Raw genomic sequence first — 15328 nt, forward strand, 5'->3', positions numbered from 1 at the left:
AAGAAGATTTGAACTATCATGTGGCGATTTATCTAAAAACCGTCTTAGAGGAAGTGGATTACCTAGATCCTTTTCAGTCTAGTTTCTGAGCTGGGAATGGGACTGAGTCAGCACTGGTTGCTCTAGTGGATCTAGTTTCTTGTTGGGAAATGGATGGGAGTGTGCACCCTTCTTGGTCCTTTTTGACCTTGCAGGAAGAGAAGTAGAAGATATTCTGCACCATTGGAACTTGGGGAGTTTTTAGTCCCTTGCAGATGAAACAGGCTTTGAGCATTCAGAGAAGAAAAAGAGATATGGAAGAATGGGAAACAGATGGTGGTTCCCTAAAGAGCAGAGAGGATGCAACTGTGCCATATAGGAATACAAAGAGAAGAACAATGGTAGTTTTGGCTTACCACTATGAAAAATTGAAAGAAATATATGCCGATTAGACCCATTGGCTCATGGAATGTGCAGTTGGCCTGGAGCAAAAAGCAAGGATGGGCAGAATGACTTCTAAGACTTCTCAGCTCCAGTGACAGCTATCCATTCTTGCTAACAAATGATATGGCAGATAATAGCTAATGCCTTTGAATATCTAAAAATCATTTTCTCTTTTAGATGGAGCAGCTCTCAGATGAAGAACTTGATCATGGTGCAGAAGAAGATAGTGATAAAGAAGATCAGGACCTAGATAAGATGTTTGGGGCTTGGCTTGGAGAGTTGGATAAACTCACACAGGTTAAAGTTTGTTTATAATGCTATGAGATGCAAATAGTAAAGAGATCACTCTTCTTTGCTGTAACAGCTTTCTGTAACTTGGCACCCTCCTAGTGTGTGTAGGGTAAAAATTCCCTTAGCTCCAGCCAACGTGGCTGCTGTAATCCACTAGCAGATTGGTTTCGAGTGTATTGTTTCTTGCTCTTGATAATACAGGTTATATCAGCAAGAGATGTTACAATTTACATGCAACATTTTTACACACAATGCTTGATTGCTCTTACATGGTTCTTCCTATCATTGGAGGCACCTCACCAGACTAAAAAACTTCTAGCACTCTGATATATTTAGTGTTATGTCAGGGCTGGGATTTCTGGTTTATTATAATTCCTGGGCCTCCAATAATCCTATCACTAGGCAACAAGGTAATGGGCCAGAAGAGGAGGTAGACAACAACTTCCCCATTTCCCTTTCCCAGTGGCTTGCCCAACTCCTCCCACCACACCTCCTCCAACCTGCCACCTCTGGAATTCATTTGCCCTCCAACTCCCTCCCAGATCTCCGCCCCGCCCCAGTTTTCCAAGGAAACTCCCACTAGTCACTGCAGAGTCCATTATACCCCCTACAGCTCCAGTCCTGCCCTCCCCCAATTAATACACTTCCAACTCCTAGGGCAATATCTGTCCAAGCCACTTCTACCACTCTTCACTCCCTCCCCTTCCTCCTACCCTCTCTATGGACCCCCACCCTGTGCTCATTTGAGGGCCTAGGCCACACACACACACACACACACACACACACACACACACACACACACAGAGCCATATTCTCTCTCGGGCAGGTAACCACCAATACATCCCAACTTTTCTGGACCAGAACAATCCCTGGTGCCAAATCACCAGTAACTATGACCCTGTATCATAGACAACTATATTGAATACATTTTTCCTTGCTCATATCTGGGTCCATAAAAATATTTTATTTTGAGATAGGTTGGTTTAATTATTGGTAGCCATTAAACATTTCACTAGGTAGCCATTAAACATTTCACACATACATTGTATGTAGTACATACAAACATTTCTAAGAAAAATTATCTGTGTATGTGAGTGGACTAGCACAAATGTAAATATTTCCTTATGTTCATTTATATATGATGCAGTTCTTGATTATTTTTCCCAATTCATTTGTTTAGAGTTTGGATACAGACAAGCCTATGGAACCAGTAAAAAGATCCCCTCTTCGCCAAGATGCTAATATTGCCAATTTCTCTTACCGCTTTTCCATGTACAACCTAAATGGTAAGATGGATTGCTAAATTACTTCAACTTGAGAAAAAAAATCAACTCTGCCCCCATTACAGAATGAGAAATTTAAAAATTATTATGATACAATTAACATTAATTGTTTGTGTCACAAATTATCAAGCTAGATGTAAAATAAAAAGTTCCTTCCAGTTGGTGAATGGAGGTGTGTTGGCTGAACCTGACTCAGGGTTCTATTTAGAAATGCAGATGATGATAACTATAATGTGGGAACACGAGTCAATTTATTATATGTTGTATGTTATACAATCAATGTTATATAAGATCTTCACAGAGGAAGCTAAATTGTGTTTATTCATTGAGCAAGCAGAGCTGTTTGATAGTAATAAGATAGTGGGGATAAAGTTTTTTAAGTTATAAGAAATCATACAACATGCTTTCCATGGCAATTGAAGATATTCCTCAATAATTTTGAAAGTGCAATCCTAAACATGATTTGTAATTAATATTAATTTTAGTATTATCAAACCTAAACCCTTTTCATTCTATCTTAATTTAAAAAGGGAACTGAATTTTAAATAATTGGTTATTTAAAGTTACTAAGTATTTGAATACAAAACAAAAAATTCCACTGAAACCTATTACTTTGTCTGTAAGTGTATAGTACATGGGATTTTTCTAAAGAAAGTTTTCATGCTGAAATTTTAAAAGTATTAATAGAACTTCATGCAGCAGAAATATTTTAAATCCACATCATATAAATCAGTAGTTTGACTTACACATAATGCTAAGCCATAATGTGATTGATTTGGTTTTGGCTCAGCGTGATATATAAACTCTAGCTTATTCTTGGTAACAAATTACTCTCCATGAGCATTGTTTATTGGCATATGAATTCTAACTTGTTCTAACTATGGCTTGATTTATGTTTGAATCCAGAATAATTAATTTGTTCTCTGCGATTTCTTCTGGGAATTGGCAAAGATGTAGAAAACAAATTAGGACATGAGGAATTTGTGATTACTTTGCTCATCTACAGAAATAGCATTAACTTGTTTATCAAACCATGGTTAAAACAAATTCTTTTGTAGCATTATGTGCAAAAGCAGCCCATGTGATAAAGATAGAAAGCCTGACAATAATTGCCATAAATTAATAGCATCATTAAGGCACCCACATATCTCTCCAAACTGCTGCTGTCTCTGCATGCATGGAAATGCACAGCTATTTCATCCTTTTTTCTCAGCAAAACAAAGTGGCCATGCATGCATGTGCCTGCACAGACAGTGGTGATCAGCTTCTGGGCCTGCTGCATGAATCTAGAAAAAGAGATAGCTGCTTTAATTTGAGGAAGAATTCCAAAGAACCTCTTTTGATGGATTTGCATGGCCCAACTAACCAAATAAATCCAACATCAGAACTAAAATATATTTGATATAGTGGAACATGATAATAGAAATTGGAATATTGTTTATGTTCTTGTCATTCACTGCAGAAGCCCTGAACCAAGGTGAGACTGTAGATCTTGATGCTCTAATGGCAGATCTTTGTTCCATAGAGCAGGAGCTCAGCAGCATTGGATCACAGTCCACAAACAGTACATCAATGAAATGTTTTCCCGCAGAAGGGAAAATGACTCAGAAACCGCCAGGTGGTAGCCGACTCCCTACCATGCATGGTAGTGTGAAAGGATTGTCTTCTTCATCTAGTCGAGTAACAAAGCCTTCACATGCTATCTTCTCTCTGGATGATATTACTGCACAGTTAGAGAAAGCATCACTGAGTATGGATGAAGCAGCTCAGCAACCTATAATTGAAGATAGCAAGCCTGTAGTTGCTACCCAGCACAGGAGGACAGCATCAGCTGGTACTGTAAGTGATGCTGAAGTCCGCTCTATCAGTAATTCCTCCCGATCTAGCATCACATCTGCAGCATCCAGTATGGACTCCCTGGATATTGACAAGATGACAAGACCTCAAGAGTTGGAGTTGACTTCACAGGGGCAGCCCATCAGTGAGGTAAACTATGATTGATTGTTCATAGCAATTAAGCTTTAAAAATACAATTCGTTGGTTCATCTTGGGCCCTTTGTAAAATAAAAAAGGTAGCTTTTTACTATTTTCCTGTTTTCCTCTTATAGGTTGCTATATAGGAGTCTTCTGGAGTGGGCAGCCATAATAAATTTAATTGATGATGATGATGATGATGATGATGATGATGATGATGGGTGCTACAATAATAAAGGGCTTTTTAAAGGCTTAGGTGTCTAAAATATAATAGCAAAGTGACATTTAATCTTAAACAGTGACTTTTTAATAACACTGCTTATTTGCTTGCACAGCTGAGGATTTAAATATGGGTTTCCACAAGATATATAAGCATCCATTTTCATGGCATATTCATCTGAAACTGAGAAATATTTTGGTGTTACACTAATGCAGTCTAAATTGCACAGCCCTCTGATATTGGCTAAGCTGTCCTTATGGTACAGAACTTTTCAATAACTCAAGAATCAAAATTGCAAAGGAAAAGATCTTGATCATTCAGTGAGGATGGATATTAGTTTAGTTGAGTTCATAACCATGTATGAGTTCTGTTGAAAATGGAGTCATGTAGGCTAGATGAAGGATTGGTAAACTGAGTTGTGACTGCAAAGAGGAAAACTAAGGTACAGGCAGTCCTCGCTTAATGGCCACAATTGGGACCGGAATTTTGGTCACTAAGCGATGCAGTCATTAAGTGAATTTGACCTGATTTTATGACCATTTTGTGGTGGTTAAGCGAATCACGTTAAGCAAACCATGTGGTTGTTAAGCAAATCACACGGTTCCCCATTGATTCTGCTTGCCAGAAGCTGGCTGGGAAGGTAGAAAATGGTGATCACGTGACCGTGGGATGCTGTGACGGTCGTAAATGCAAACTGGTTGCCAAATGCCTGAATCATGATCACATGACTTCAGGGACACTACAACGGTCCTAAGTGCCAGGACCGGTTGCAAGTCGGGGTTAGCGCCATAGTAAGTCGAAACTGTCACTAAATGAACGGTCATTAAGCAAGGACTACCTGTATGGAAAGAAATAGAACAAGTAATAGAGAAGGAGATATTGTCTGAGGTAAAGTAGATGAAAAATTTGGAAGCCTGAAGAAGAGGCTTAAGTAAAACGGGTCTGGAATTTGAGAGTGATTAGGTTGCATTGAAGGAAAAATATGCCAGTCCTGAAGGGTCATTAAGAGGCAGTGAGGTTTTGGTATTCTGTATATGCTGAATTTGATGTGCTATTCTTACCAGCCAATTCTTTGGCTGTAGCTGTTCTTAGGGAAAACAAAAAGGCCTGAAAAATCATATCATGAAGGAAAAAAATTCCAAAAAAATTGACCAAATAACTTGAAAGTCTACCTTCTTACCCCTTTCTAAAATAAATAACGTAATTCAAATGTTGACAAGTAATATATATCAACAGTTCATTGCCACAAATTAAGTGTAGATTTATTCTTCTAGTATTCAGTAATATGTATGTATGTATTCTTGTTTTATAGATTCCAAGCACTAAGATATAATCAAGATAAACATATTAATTAATTAATAAACATGTGCATTTTTGACATGCAATATGGTCTACAATCATGTTAACAATCCTATGGATTTCTACCCCAAATTGGTAATTCTAGGACAAGTCCACGCTATATGAGTTAATGTTCCAATTTCTGATTTGCATTTCTAGTAGGACAACAATGGTAGCCAACCCTTGTTAAACATTCTCTGAATTGTCCTCTATTACACAAACAAGATTTTAAATTGTACTGACCTCGTTTTAAGATCAAAGAAAATAAATTTCATATTCTTGCAAGAACGGGACAAACCTGTTTTATCAATGATAACATGAATTATTAACACCAATTTCATCAAATTCCTTCACCTATTTACAGTATAAACAGTGATTACAGGGCAAATCCTAACCACTGCACTGTGAGCTGAACCCATAAACATAAGCCCTTTTCCAGCTGACCTGGTGAATGAGTTGGATAATATTGTACTTCCCATGCATGTTTTATTGTTTGTATTGATGTTTTATTCTAATTTATAACCTACTTTGTAAGCTACTGTGAATCTGAATAGACTTTGCAACATATAAATCTAATAAATAAATGGGCAATCCTCCATTCCCCACCTTCTCCATTTCCTGTTCCACATTTTTAGGGAACTGATAATTCCCCAACTTTCCAGAAAAGTATTGTGGTGGGGAATCTGAGAGCCTTAAGCTACCTTGAGTTAACCAACAGCCCTAATTCATGATTCTCCTCTCCATCTTTATGTGCCATCAATACTCCATAGATCTCAGTGATTACACTGTCATTTAGATTCATTTGACCTAGTTTGCTAGGAAGAGAAAGTCATTCCAGATCCTTGTTTACTTTGTAATGTGTACCATACTCTGTGTATGCACACCTTTGTATCAATCTTGACAGCTTTGTAGCTGTCAACTTTTAGATTCTCAGTTCTAATGACCATTTCTGATGCTTCAATGATTCTTTTTATATAAAATCTCCTGATTTTAGGTTCTATTATTTTGGAATGTATTTTTCATTTTTTTAAAACACACATTTTAGGAAATATATGCCCCAAATGAATTCACATACTTGTTTTCACAAAATTTTAAAATTTGGCAAGGCAACATTGACCAAGATGATACTTGGGCTCATCAATATGTAGACTTCTATTTATAAAATCATATTTCCACTTTATTCTACATTCCTTCTTTCTTAATTAAAAATGTTCCTAAATTCCTAGGGCTAATATTGGTGATGCTTTCAAAACTACAATTGCATTCAGTTCTCATACTTGGATTTTTGGTTCAGCTGAATATACTGTAGGTTTTGGAAAAATATCATATAATATCATATATGTATATGTTACCATTTAAAAAAAACACCTACTTGCAAATAGATACTTTCCCTCTCTTCTACAAGCACTCATGTTTCCCCTAATGCCTGCTTCTGAGGTTTCCCCAGTCCTTTGAAAAGCAGTCCTTTCTGTTGATGAATGCAGTTCTATCTGCATAATTGCTTGATTTGATTCTACTTCTTTGCCTTTCATTGGCAGAATTCATGCTGTAAGCATTTATAGAGAGCAGTTTTACCCTGTTGATCCATCACTCCTAAAGTACTAAATTTCCTTTGACCCAGAATCTAGGTCAGAAGAGGGTATGGGAATTGCAAGATTCCTGTATCCTTTGATTTTTTAAAAATTGAATCTCCATATGCAGTAATTTTGTTAGTTTAGAAATAAAATGAAGAAATTTTATATTCATAATTCGTATTTGTTCCAGTGTTAGGAATATGATCATTAATATTATTTTGGCCCACAGCATTATTGGCAGCATAAATGTCGGATGTTAGGATCTATTGTTATTCAGGTAACCCAAAAAGATTGAGCTTTCACTCTTGGAGCAACTCCAGTGGTATTCAGAATTCTTCAACAACATGTATCATAGCGATGGTTAATGAAGAAAATGTTCCTCAGAAATGTGTTGTATCTTCTTTTGAACCTGTTATTCTACAGAAATACAATTATAGCAGAATTCTTAAATGGTGAAAATTTGACTTTTGGTTCTTAATAACAGGAGAGTTGGTATCCAGTTACATCTAGTTATACAAGCCCATCAACCAAATGGCCTCTGCTTTTCTGCAGTCTCCAGATCTGCTCTCAAGATTTGAGTTACCTTCTGGAGCAGATTTCAGTAGGGCTACAGAAGGGGAAGAGGGAAAGGGTAAAGAATATTCTGAGTGGCAGTCCGGTTACGTTGTGATAGATATTGCCTAGTGTGTTTTAAACCTGTGATTTTACTCCTATGTTACTCGCTAGTATTGTTGGTTCCTGATCAAAATTTGCTTCCCTGCACTTCAAAAGATGTTAATGAGAGAAGATGTGATTTATGGTTTCTTATTCTTTGGAGATTTCATCTTAATTTGCTATTAAGAGTGTAATAATGATGGAAGAATACTTAATATGGAAAATATACAGTGTATTAGATGTTTTTGAATTGTAAAGGACCTTGGGGGAAAAAGGCAGTGTATCAGTAAAACAAAATAAGTAACTGAGGTGAAGAAGTAAAGGGAAATCAGTAGGAATGTCAGCCTAGCAAGTGAGAAGCATTCTTTCCTTTGTAGTAGCCAAGTGGTAATAATAGAAATCAGAACTGGTGATTTGTCAGATGAGAAAATAGGAAGAGGAAGATGAAAAGGACAGAGGCACTGGAGGATTATGCATAGCTACCCAGGCAGCTGGGCTGAGGAAGGTAAGGATGCAGCCATACCTAGTGAGCATGTCCTTGTCTTGATTCGATAGGTTGTGTCTGCCAGATATGCAAATGGAAGTTAAATGTGGTAGCAGATCAAAAACTATTAGGTAAGTAGGTATACAGCAGAGAAAAGATGTTTCTTCTTGTAATAGAATCAAACCCACATTCCATAGAAACTTTTGAGGGGACTCTGAGAACCATGCTCTGACCTTTGGAGGGCTTATGTATATCCCTGGTTTGTAAGTACAAGAGGGTAGCATTGGGTGTGGGAGGGGAAGAATGACAAAAATGTCATGCCATCACAATATAAGCCCCACCTCTTTCATCTGTGTGTCGTGACATCACACATACTCTTAAAATGGGTAGAGCTTGGTAATAGTGTAACACTGCTTTAGTCATTTGGATGAAATCAAGAGTTTTTTGTCGATGCCCATGAGCGCAAGTGTACCAGGGAAAGAGTACCTCTATCCCATCTGTAATCTGTGTGAGGAAGGGATGGAATTGAATATGGCAAAGATGTGGCAGGAAACAGTTATCTTCTGTCTTTCAGAATTTCTAATTTCTGTGACTTTATTTGATAGACATTAATAAACTGTAGAGAGCCAGGTTGGTGTAGTGGTTAAGGCATCAGGCTAGAAACCGGGAGTCCATGAATTCTAGTCCCGCCTTAGGCACAAGGCCAGCTGGGTGACCTTGGGCCAGTCACTCTCTGCCAGCCCTAGGCTGAAAGGCAAACCACTTCCAAAACTCTTGTCAAGAAAACTGCAGGGACTTGTCCACGCAGTCTCCAAGTATCAGACACAATTGAATGGAGATAGATAGATAAATAGATATAGTAGTCTCATTCTCTTGTCTTGTCCACGTATGGTTTATTCCAGTAGCTGACTTATTGTCAAATTGTCCTAGTTCCCCAACATCTGACGTGGACCTTGTTAATCTGGATGACATTGGAGCCGGTATGACCTTCTTAGTTCATGTCACTCTCATATTTGAGGTAGGCCGGTGAAGCATTAGGGGGTCTTTGCCCAAGGACCCCTAGTGTTAAGGTAGGTACCAGCCAGGAATTGAACCCGGTCTCCCACTCCAAAGGCGGCGCTCTAACCACTACACTGTCCAGCCGCATATACTGAACGGCACAACCAAGTAGCTGGCATTGTGTACAGGAACATCTGCACAGTGTATGGGCTAGACCCTCCCAAGTCCAGATGGGAGATTCCACAGAAGGTTGTGAAGAATGACAGGGCTAAGATCCTGTGGGACTTCCAGATCCAGATGGACAGGCAGATACTTGTCACGGTAGTAGACAAGGACCAGAAGACAGCGGTGGTGATAGATGTAGCAATGCCAAGTGACAGCAACATCAGGAAGAAGGAGTATGAGAAGCTGGGGAAGTACCAGGGCCTGAAGGAGGAACTAGAGAGGATGTGGAAAGTGAAGGCCAAAGTGGTCCCAGTGGTGGCAGGGGCACTCAGGGCTGTGACTCTTAAGCTGAGAGAGTGGCTCCAACAGATCCCAGGAGCAACATCAGAGCTCTCTCTCCAGAAGAGTGCAATGCTAGGAACAGCAAAGATACTGCTCAGAACCCTCAAACTCCCAGGCCTCTAGTAGAAGACACCCATAGGGTTGAGAAGGGATTTTTTTTTTTTTTGGTAGTATGTCAAGGTATATAATGGCATTGTTTTTTTTATAAGAATTTTATTACGTTTGAAACAAATAAAAACTGCAAAAAAGAAAAAAAACTACAAAAAGAAAAAAACTAAAAGGGTATAAAACACAGGAAAAAAGAATTTTGAAGATTATATAAAGAGGTGACTTCTGACTTTCAACATCAAGAATATACAGCAATTTCCATAATTAATCCCTTACTGCATATCAAACCAAGATCACATTATTTCTATAAATCATTCCATTAGCACATTATAAAAATCACTAAACACAATTGCTCCTTCTCCTTATATTAAAAGGAAAAGAAATATATAAGCCTCCAAATCCACTTCCCCCTCCAAAAACAAGTTATTTAATTATTTCCTTCCTAGCAGTTCCATAGCGTCCTCAGCCAGATGACACATTTTAAAGCTGATATTTTCTACAGTGTCCTGAATATCTTGCAAAATAGCTTGATGGGTATCATAAAAGATCTGTTTAAACTCATAGCGAAGCTCACAACAGAACTCTGAAAAAATCTCCTTGAAATCCTCCATGTTTCAGGCAGTAGATTATGGCGCCCCCTAGATATTTGACTAGAGAGAGTAGGAGTTAATGAGTTAATGGAAGATCTCCGAAAGTTGCTGACATAAAAAGAAAGTATGGCAACAAGCAGCTCCCAGGGAAAGTGGAAACAGCTGAAGATTCAAAACAGCAGATTCAACATGTAAAAAAATATTAAATCCTTCAGATTCAATACAAAAATAATAACAGGGAGATTATTATTTATTCTCAGTCCTCCTCAGTATCCAAATGGGAAAACAAGCCAAAGCTTTAAATTTTTTTAAAGATTAATCCCAAAAATAATGACAAGCACCAAGAGAGATCGCTTCTCCTTGCTGTAGAAAGTCTCTCTTAGGGTGCATAACTTAAAAAATATATAAATTGGGTGATTTAGAAATGGGGTGGCTCGACTTAGTGTCCCTTTAAGGCTACAGCGCAGCTTGGAAATGATGGTGTCCCAGCCTCCCAGTGATTTTCTGGCTACAAGTTGCCATTCTAGAGGGCAGATGGGATGATTCCAAGCGTTTGTTTTTTTGTCTGTGAAAATGCTCCAGGCTTCGGGAAAAAGCCTGCCCACGCCCCCACGCCAAAACCCGCCGCTGTTGGTTCTGTTCACGGACACAGCTGTTCAGTCAGCCATGTCCCCAGCGGAAGTCAAGGCATATAATGGCATTGTTGACCCTTACTTGAATTATAACAATAATTCAAAATCTAATACAGAAGCAGCAAAACATAAAATAAGCAGATTAGAAGAAAAACTACTACTACAGGATAAGACATTTGCAAATTATTTAAAAATACGGTTTGTTATGTATTTCTTTAGTTGTATAATAAAAACTTCCCAAGAGGCATTGAAACTTTATGGTCTAAGTCTCATTCTAAATATTTTTAATTGACGCTTCCAAGTTTAGAAAAATTGCTTACATCAGATAGCCTGGATAGTGATTTTCCATAGGATTTGATTCATTTGGGATACAAAATATATTAGTAGTTGGCCAAAGAAAGAAGATACTTTGAATTGCATAAGCATATGATGATGGCTTTGCAAGGTCCTTAAAGAAGCAGGTTGCTGAACATTATGCTTTAATAAATACTGCGACTCCTTAATTCTCTTCCATGGTAAAAAGTTCCTTCCTGGCTTCTGGAAGACGAAATGGCAGACTGAAGATGGCTCTGCGAAAAGTGAAGCTAGTGACCGTGGCAGAATGAAGAACCGGCAGGTAAACCAGCTCTTCGATAATTCATCTCCGGACAAGGAGAGGACTTGAGATCGCCCACAAGTGCTCCGGTCAGCTACTCCTCACGAGGAAACTGCAAGTTAGCAGTCACTGATGGGTTTAGAGCTCTGGGAGATGAGGGAATAGCCATCTTGCTCAAACTGTGGCTGGCAACTTTGAAAGGACACTAAGTTCACATACTTGCTTTTCTAATCACTTTTGGAAATGGCTTGTTAACTGCTTTTCCGCTATTAGAAACCTTTGGATCAACAAGTTTTACAGTATCAGGTAACTTTCCTTCAATCCTTAGTGAAAGTTTTAACTCCCAAGTTTAAGAACTTAAAAAAAAGTTTTTTTTTAATCAACAGAACTTTGATTTTAGAAAGTTATAAATGGACTAAGGGTCCAGATAAATTTGAAATAAGATTTTGGAATTAATTATAAAGAATCCTCGCCATGGGAAAATGCTTTTGTTTTGAATTTTTTTAAAAAACATACTAAGTTTTTAAAAATTGGACATTAGAAGGAACTAAAGATTATGATTAAAAGAGAAGAACACATAACCTCAACTTAAATTACAGAATGAAGCAAAATATTCTAACATTGGACATATTGAAGGATATTTTTGAACAATGGACTCAGAAGTTAATTTTAATAGTGTCAATAGAGACATCTGCCTCTATGAAGAGACTGTGTCTAAAAGATGTTATGGAAGAAGAAAACGTTTTACCGGACAAGAGTGAGGCTGATTTAACTGGATTTAAAACGGGATTTAAAAATGACAGGCCACAAGACTGACAGGGAAAAAGATGCTGAGGTGAACATGCAAAAGAAACCGGCTGATGTCTTAATAATTAAAAGTGATATACAAATAACAAATCAAGGGAGTGACCTGGATAATTTCCCTATATTGGATTTACAAAAGAGGCTTCTTAAAGTTGTGAAAAACGTCATGAGAAGGGACAAAGAAAAAAATGAAAAATCAAGTCCTATGACATTATTTGGACTAAAGATCAAGACTGTTAGAAGTAAAAGGAAGGAATGTAAAGTTGGTTTATTTAATCAAGGTTAAAATAGATAAGGTGTTATCTCTGGTAACCCTTAATGAACTTTTGTTGACATCAGGACTGAAATGATGAGGCTTTAAGAATCTGTTTATAGATAAGAGATGGGATATGGGAAGAAGAGATCATTTGTTGTATTTTAAGAGAAGGTGATAGGTTACTAAAGTCGTTTACACTTGTTATGATGAACGGGGAAGTCACTTCTTTACATATTTCTTTTCTTTTTATTATTTTCTTTTTTCTTTTGTGCACCACCTACTTCCTTTTTATTCTGTCTTTTTTTTAAGTTGGTATTAGTTTTTACTGTTGTAATTATAATCTTTAATAAAACTACTATTTAAAAAAAGTAGTTTCTTCCCTAACCATGTTTGTTTTCTCCTGCCCTGGCCTCTTCCTCAGACATTCTAATAGCATGTTGTTTCTGTGGAACATTCCAACACGCAAGCTAAACATTTCATGGATTTTTAGGAAGTTTGGTTGGCTCATGGGAGCTGTGAGCGAACGTTGGGTGCATGTGTTTGGATATGGTGTGATTCCATAAATAAAGGAAGAAAAGAAGTCAGTAACTGAACTGCATGATTAGAACTATGTGGTTGGCTACAGTTCAAGTGTCACACAATAGAAATTATAGTACAGAAATCAGATCCATTTTTCATTTTTATTAGAAATACAAATTAAAGCTTTAGTTAAGCATAACATAAAAATGTATCATACTAGCAATGGGAAATGTTAAGGAACACACATGAACAATAGGGACGAACCCCACCCGAAGTTGCCAGGATGACATCTAATTAGCAGAAGCATCTGCATATACAATGAATAATATTTCTGAGTTTTAACTCTTTTCAGAAGTTCTTAGCAGAAAGGAGGAACAGCAAATAGAACTCATGCTCTCTGCCTGGAAACTCTTCAGGATGGGTAGATGAGGGACATCCAAGAGTCCTTGTAAAGGGATCAACAAAGGAGGAGGTGGCTCGGAAGTGCTGATCAGCCATCTCCACAGGGGCATAAGCACTGGCACGCAGTGGGATCCTTATAGCATCCAAGGACTGGTGAGGGCACTGCCTTCAGCCTGGCTAAGGTAAAGGCCCTAGGAAATGTCATTACTGTATTGTAATGGATGATAGATAGGAGGCTGACACAAACTCTTTTGGAAGAATCCCCCAAATTGTAGGACTAGACCCTAGCCTTAAATTGGTTTGAAGGTCAGTGTCCCAGATCCATTGCTAGAGAGCACTTCTGGCATTTTCGAAGCCTAATGAGTAGAGGCTCTCCATTAAGACACATAATGAGTGGATCTCGTCAATAGCTTTTTAAAGCCACCTTCAGTTGAAACAGTCTCTAAGGAGCAAAGGGACCAGACCTATGAGGAATTGGTTCCTGAGAAGACATCTCCTAACTTGACATTTCTTACGTACGCTGTTTTTGTTTTATTGACTTGCAGATAACAAGCTCTTTAGTGTTTGTGTTTTATATGCTTTTCCCTCATTGAGTTATAAACCAAACATTGTAAGCAGTATGGATTGTAGATGATAAGTAATTAAAATAATACAGCTCTAAAACTCTTCCCTCCCTCATAGGTTTTTCTTAAGCCTTTGACTTTGTCCCAGCATTCTGTTTTTATCCAAGGAAACTCACTCATAGGGTTTTTTGGTCACATATTGACATATCGTTGCCAGACTTCCATGCAGTCTTGAGAAGCTAAAAAAAGGCCAGAGAAGGGTTGACTGGCCCTTTTTAAATAAACCAACATATTATTCCCCATTAAATATTTTCAGTCTTAGTGTTTCTTAGCAAAGCATGTTCTGTAGAAAGCAAGTCAGCAGTTTCTCGTTAATGTTTCTAGCAATTTCAGTATAACTGATTCAGCCTTTATTTTGAAATATGTGTCATCCCCGTTGCAGAGTGCATTTAATAAAGTGGTAATTCAGGAGAAGACATGTTTTACTTCCTTTCTTAGAATTCTTTTTGAAATAAAGAAATAAACATTAGAAGAATCAAAGCAATGAGTTAAAAAGTTAACTGAAACAAAAACCCAAATCCACTTTTGGCAGTGGGTACTGTAATTAAATTTTTAAAACTTGACAGCAACCTGTAAACCAGAAAATTGATTTAAAAGGCCAAGGTGGATACAGTGTTTATTTTTCCTGGTATATAAAGGTAGAGATTTAAATAGAGGTGCTCTAAAGCTGGAGTGGCACCCCAGAACAAGCCAGTCTCAAAAAGATGGTCTCGTAGATGAAGCTCAGAGAAGAGTCTCGCCAGATCTCAAATTACAGGCAGGTTTTCAAGCAAGCAGACTTGAAAAGCAGGGTGGGCAATTCCTTGGTGGCTGGGCCTGTGGTTAACACTGTTGAGGGACAGAAGGATGGAGTGATAATTCATAGTGGTTGGAGAGCACATGTACAAGGATTCTCTGGTTTTCCTCCCTGCCCCTCATTTGAGAGAGGATGGAATTTTGGTTTTCTTCCATTTTTAAAAAAGTGGTAATAAGCCTATTTATTTTATACAGGTTTCATTCAGGTTTTGTCTGTTTCCTGCGTAGCACAATAGTGTACTGCTGAATTTTTGGCA

The 15328-nt window shown here is 37.9% G+C and overlaps 1 protein-coding gene across 2 annotated transcripts in view; it reads left to right on the forward strand.

Moving 5' to 3' along the window:
• Positions 1-600: 600 nt before the first annotated feature.
• The window catches only part of RAPH1 (Ras association (RalGDS/AF-6) and pleckstrin homology domains 1), a 48336-nt gene continuing 33608 nt past the window's right edge, over positions 601-15328 (forward strand). For both annotated transcript variants that reach the window (XM_063317966.1, XM_063317967.1), the window contains exons 1-3: positions 601-720; positions 1895-2000; positions 3460-3983. In XM_063317966.1, the coding sequence (XP_063174036.1) occupies positions 601-720; positions 1895-2000; positions 3460-3983 (750 nt within the window). The remainder of the gene's footprint in view (positions 721-1894; positions 2001-3459; positions 3984-15328) is intronic.

Source organism: Candoia aspera, chromosome 1 (assembly GCF_035149785.1).
Source record: "Candoia aspera isolate rCanAsp1 chromosome 1, rCanAsp1.hap2, whole genome shotgun sequence".
NCBI classification, from domain to species: domain Eukaryota; kingdom Metazoa; phylum Chordata; class Lepidosauria; order Squamata; family Boidae; genus Candoia; species Candoia aspera.